The sequence below is a fragment of the Natrix helvetica genome (assembly GCF_964273705.1).
Source record: "Natrix helvetica genome assembly, chromosome: 8".
NCBI classification, from domain to species: Eukaryota; Metazoa; Chordata; class Lepidosauria; order Squamata; family Natricidae; genus Natrix; species Natrix helvetica.
The window spans coordinates 5838062-5844061 of NC_138559.1; the positions used below are offsets into that span (position 1 = coordinate 5838062).

Here is a 6000-nt window from a genome sequence, read left to right on the forward strand (position 1 = left end):
TATCACTCCATGGCCCTATTTAAAAACGGCTGCTGTTACCTTCTGTGGTTCCATAAAGGAAAGGCTTATGGCACCGTTATCTGCTCCTCTTTCTAATTTACACCCACCGAGAGGAAGATCCCACATTAGCCATGTCGATGTGTACACATAATTCCAGAAGAAAATTTCAGGGAAACGAATCAGCTTCTTTGCTTTGAAATTGTCAAATGCCCTTATTTCCCCCCTTATTCAAAGCTCTTTTAATTTCAATACAATTTTTAAACACGAGCCCAGGATGCCAAAGATGTGTTTTACACAACAGGTCAAAAGACTTTTATTAAGCTGCAGGAAACACAGGACCACATAACTTAATTCAAGATTTCTGGCTCACCCCCGTGTCGCCCCAAGTAAGAATTCGGGTTTGGCAACCATTCAGGGCAACTCGCAGGGAACCAGTTTGAAATGGGCCCCACATGAAGGGCAGCGCTCCATTTTATCTTTGTGAAGCCAAATGTAGTACGTCTCCGTGGCATCTTCCTCACCTAGAAAAAAGGCAGAAACAAGATTGTGAAAATGCCATAGAAGCATTAGAAAAATGTACATGCTACCCAAACAAAGGCTGCTCAGAGTCATTTGCTATCATCGTCGTCTTTTAATGTCCCCATAATCCCTTGCGGGGTGGAGTCTGGGCAACTGAATGGAGCGGTTTACTGGTTGGATGCCTTTCCCTGTTGCCAATGCGGAGTTATATTCATCAGATATAATCTCAACATACCTAGAGAAATACCTGCCTCTACCAAGGATCGAACTCTCAACCTCCTGATTGTCAGGCAAGAGCTCCACATCTAGACCACCGCTCAGAGTAATTTGCTATATGGGCAGCAAATAAATTCAATAAATAAGCAAAGCCAAACTGCTCAAGTTTAAAAAAACAAAAAGGCAATCTTCTGAACCATTGGGAATTTTGGTTAGAAAAATTTGGTTGCAGAAATAAACGAGTGAAGCTCGTTTGGAGGTGATTGGAAACAAAAGTTTGGAGGTGATAGGAAACAAAAGAGCAAATGGGGAGGGGGCTTTTGCAGGAAACAACTTGTTCCTTTGGTCATTTCAAGAGTGGAAAATTCTGTTTGTGACTATAAGAGACTCTGCAAAGTTTTGCCTTGCCCTGAGTTTGGAAACTAGTTATCTGGCAGCTCTCCAAACGAGATAAGGTGCATGTGGATAAACATTCCTCTGAAAGACTGTTTGTCAAGCCTTGCTGACTGTGAATGAACAGAATTCAGAGTCGTGTAAATAAAAAGGGGTTTTGCCGGGACCAAGACTCTGCTTTTTGCTTTCTAAGGAAGCCCAGGTCAGAACAACTGTAGGAGATGCCACTTACAGATACAGCCCACGAGCCTCACATTTGTCAAGGAGGGGACAAGGTGGGGGTCGTCTTTTGTTCCCCCGTATGGTTTGGATGGAAATACTCCATAAGGATCCTACAAACAGCAAAGAGAGAAAGAGAAAAGTTAAAAGCCTCTTTGATCATTTGACAAAATCATCTGTCTCCGTCTACAGCAGGGGTGTTAAACTCAAGGCCCGTGGACTGGATCCGGCCCGTGGGGTGCTTAGATCTGGCCTGTGGGGCTGGCCTGGAAACAAAAAAGGAATGGCCCATGGTGCCTCCACCAGCAAAAATGCAGGTGGCCACCCTGAGCTCCATTTTCACTGGGAGAGGGCTAGCCAAACTAAAAACAAAACAAAAAAAGAGAAATGTTTCCCCTTTTGCATTTGAGCATAAAAGAAGGGACAGGAAAGGAGAACGAGGGAAAAGAAAGAAAAAGATGGGAAGAGAGCAAGGAAGGAAAAAGGAGGAAAGAAGGGAAGGAAGAAGAATGAAGAGGAAGGAAAAAGGAAAGAAGACAATAATGAGAGGAAGGGAGGGTCTGAGGGAAGTCCTGCCTTAGCACTTGGCCACCACAGGTGCCCCCAACATGAGTGATGTTGAGCTGGCAATGTCCCCCGGTCCTCCAAGGTCAAACACAACTCCAGTGCCGTCTTCAAGGAAATCGAATTTGCCACCTCTGCAATCTACACAGCTAAGGTGGAGGATATATTATTTGGGGCAGGCTCTATAACTGACCCTTTTAATTGAGTCTGGAAGATAAGTGATGATGAGCGAGGTAGCTCAAATGCTGCCCCTCCAAGAAAGGACCAAGGTTTCTTATGGTCAGCACGTGAAAGTATCATTGCTCAACGAAATGTTGGGTCTGTTTTGCTCACCACTCCTTTCTTTATAGTATCCAAAACTTTCCTCTCCATTCCTGTGGCCTGTTCCTCATCAGTAGCCATACCTGGGGTAGAGAAGGACAATATTAGATCATCTGAAAGATTCCTCTTCTGATTAGAAATTTCCCCTATGGCTAAAAAAATAAGGCCCAATATTCTTCAGTAGCATTTGAAACATGTGCTTGTCCAAAAACCAGCAACTACTTCTAGACTGTGTCCCCATTAATCTAACCACAAGGCTAAAAAAAATCTACACAACCCATATAAAACCGATGTATTGATCTGGCTATGAATACTTTTTTCCAATGTTCCCACAATTTCTGTTGATTGGCTCCATAGTAGCTGGATAGCTATACATTCATTTTATTCTTATCTATATAAATTGATTTGTCTTATATTTCTTTGTTAAATATATTTGCTGCCTATCTCCCCTCGGGACTCCGGGGGGGGGGGGGGGAGACTGTAAACAGAAGTAAAATATTAGGACAATGAAATAAACAAAGAAAAAGAACACAAGAATATATCAATAATAATACATCAATTAAATAAATATCAGAGAATCACTGGTCAAACCTAAAAGCCCATCTAATGCAGAACAGTGAAGCTTGGAAACAGTGTATGTGTGTGTGTCTATACATACATACACTCTACACTCTTATGATCATTTTTAGTATAGTCTACAGTCCTATGACAAAAAGACACATCACCCCCATATGTGTAAACACACACACATACATATGTAGATATACATATGTGTACACACATATGTATATGTATACACACATACACTTATACACTAAAACCAAGCCAAACATGAGTTTCAGTATGTGTGTATACACACACACACATATACACAAACACACATACACACACACACTAAAACCAAGGCAAAAATTATTAGTCTGCGTTTATCTGTGTGTACATATACACCCACATATCTATATATGTACAGAGAGAGAAAAATTCAGATATTTTTTGGCTTGCTTTCAGTTACGAAAGGCGCCTCAGCAACACCCCCTTTTTACCCAACCTGAAGCACTTACACTCCCCACCCCCCCACCCCATGGCTTCAAGCAGTCACTTCCCTCCATCCCAGGTGGGGGATGATGGGCAGGGTAGTCTTCGCCTGGGAGGGAGGACGCCCCCCCCCGGAGAAAAGCTGACCTCCAGAGCTGGCATCGCGAGAGCCCGCCGCCAGGGGCCCCGGGCCTTTCCCCAGGGCAGCTGGCCCCACCCGGAGAGCCCGCCAAGCTCCAGAGACCCGCAGTAACCTTGACGCCATCGCCACCCTTCGAGCTGCGGCCGCCTCAGAGACGCCACTTCCTCCTCGGCGGGCAGGAAGTTCCGGTCACGTGCATCTCCTCCTCGGTTCTGAAGCAAGATGGCCGCTAGCCCTTTCCAGTGCGCCGCGCACGGAAGGGCGATGGGCGTGGTCGACGTGGGCCCGCCCACCGGGCTTTTCCCTGGTTCCCTTATGAGGGAAAAGGCGGGAAAGTTTGAAACGTGGGGAATTTGGGTGCCCGTTAATTGGGCGAAGGGTTGCTACTGCCTGCTCCCTCTAGGCTCCCCTCTGGAGGGTCTCTGAATTTGGGTAGCGCCCCCCCTCCGCCCAGGTTATTCTCAGTTTTCCTTCACCTGGCCTTGTTTTCTGCTGAGGTTCCCTTGTAATGTCACCCGCAAAATTGCAAAAATTTGTCCAGGTTGTCTCGGAAAATGGAACAGGACTGAGCTGAAGGAGAAAAATAAATTGCTTTTTAATAAAAGTGAGTAGAATAGGAATAGAATAGAATAATGAGTAGAATATAATAAAATAGAAAAATTAGAATATAATAGAATAAAATAGAATAATGAGTATAGTACAACAGAATAATGAATAGAATAGAATAATGAGTAGAATAAAATAGAATAGAATAATGAATAGAATAGAATAATGAGTAGAATAGAATTAAATAGAATAATGAGTAGAGTACAATAGAATAATAAATAGAATAGAATAATGAGTAGAGTAGAATAAAATAGAATAGAATAATGAATAGAATAGAATAATGAGTAGAGTAGAATAAAATAGAATAGAATAATGAATAGAATAATGAGTAGAGTAGAATAAAATAGAATAGAATAATGAATGGAATAGAATAATGAGTAGAGTAGAATAAAATAGAATAGAATAATAAATGGAATAGAATAATGAGTAGAGTAGAATAAAATAGAATAGAATAATAAATAGAATAGAATAATGAGTAGAGTAGAATAAAATAGAATAGAATAATGAATAGAATAGAATAATGAGTAGAATAGAATAGAATAATGAGTAGAATAGAATAATGAATAGAATAGAATAATTAATTGAATTGAATTGAATTGAATTCTTTATTGGCCAAGTGTGATTGGACACAAGGAATTTGTCTTTCAAATTCCCAATGTGAAAATCAGTGGAACAGAAGTTGCCTTCAGGAGTTGTGGATGCTCCTTCACTGGAGGGTTTCAAGAAGAGACTGGACAGCCACTTGTCTGAAATGGGATAGGCAGCCAGCTGCCACCTCAGTGCCAGTTTGCCATGAACCATGAGGGGAAGCTGGAAGGGATGATCAAGGCTGGAGGGAAAGTGAAACTGAACTGTGTGAAGATTTCCCTGTGAAAACCAACGACGTGGGGCAGGCTGATCTTCTAAAATGCTTTGTCTGAGAACAATATTTCACACGATCTATCTGTATCTGTTCACAAAGATCTCTTGGTCTCATTTCTCCTGTCCTTTAGTGTTTATCTAATACAATGAAGATGAAAATCTATTTCTCAGGTCTTCTCACAGCCATTTCATATCTCTCCGAAAGCTCAGATTACCCAAGGAGTTAATACAGTTCTATAGAAGAATTATCGAGTCTGCCATTTGTATATTTCTATAACTGGTTTGGCACAGCAACCAAATGGGGCAGGTACAGACTTCAACTGATAGTTAGGACTGCAGAAAAAGAAAAAGAAAAACCAATGGCACCAACCTGCCTTCCATTGAGGACATGTATACTACATGAGCCAGAAAGAGGACTGAGAAAATATCTACAGACCCCTCACATCCTGGATATAAATGATTTCAACTTCACCTGTCAGGATGCCGTTATAGGGCATTGAATGCAAAAAAACTAGACACAAAGCCAATTTTTCCCCATGCCATCACTCTACTAAATACCTAATTCCCACAGCACTGTCTTATGCCTAAAGATATTTACCCATGTAGTAGGGCTGTATTGTTATTATCCTTCTCATCTTTCCTATTACCTTTTCCTATTGCTATCTTATGAGAAGGGTATCACTTGTTTTCATCATATGATTTATCACTTTGTTATTTGTATGTACCGGTTAGGCACCGGAGACAAATTCTGTGTGTGTCCAATCACACTTGGCCAGTAAAGAATACTCCAGTAAAGAATATTCTAATGCACTGTCATAGTTGCTCCTTTTCATTCTAGAATGATCATTCAGCTAATTGTTAATCATATGACAGTGACTACTCACAAGGATGCTTTGGGACCAAACTTAGATGCTCTGGTACATCTTGTCAACTTTACATTTTCTTCTATACTGGAAGTTCCAAAAGTTCCAAAACTGAACTTTGGAGGTTTATTTAATTCTGGTCTCTTAGAGGAGAAGGCAAAAGTTTTCAAGCAAACAGCTGTGGTTACATGACTTTTCCCCCCCCTATACATGTCATTAGGAACAAAGTGGCTGATTTGGGTAAGAGCAACCAAATTTCTT

General features: G+C 41.4%; 1 protein-coding gene across 1 annotated transcript; it reads right to left on the minus strand.

Moving 5' to 3' along the window:
• Positions 1-284: 284 nt before the first annotated feature.
• Positions 285-3609, minus strand: COX5B (cytochrome c oxidase subunit 5B). The gene is made up of 4 exons (XM_081961186.1): positions 3415-3609; positions 2245-2315; positions 1361-1460; positions 285-521 (listed from the first exon to the last, which is right to left on the minus strand). The coding sequence occupies exons 1-4, from the start codon at positions 3530-3532 to the stop codon at positions 412-414; spliced, it is 399 nt and encodes a 132-aa protein (XP_081817312.1). The 5' UTR covers positions 3533-3609; the 3' UTR covers positions 285-411.
• Between the last annotated feature and the right edge of the window lie 2391 nt (positions 3610-6000).

Coding starts and splice junctions, on each gene's coding strand:
- COX5B (XM_081961186.1), bottom strand. CDS start 3,532: ATGGCGTCAAGGTTACTGCGGGTCTCTGGAGCTTGGCGGGCTCTCCGG. Junction 2,316..3,414: donor TCGCGATGCCAGCTCTGGAG/GTCAGCTTTTCT, acceptor TCTCTACCCCAG/GTATGGCTACTGATGAGGAA. Junction 1,461..2,244: donor ATACTATAAAGAAAGGAGTG/GTGAGCAAAACA, acceptor TGCTGTTTGTAG/GATCCTTATGGAGTATTTCC.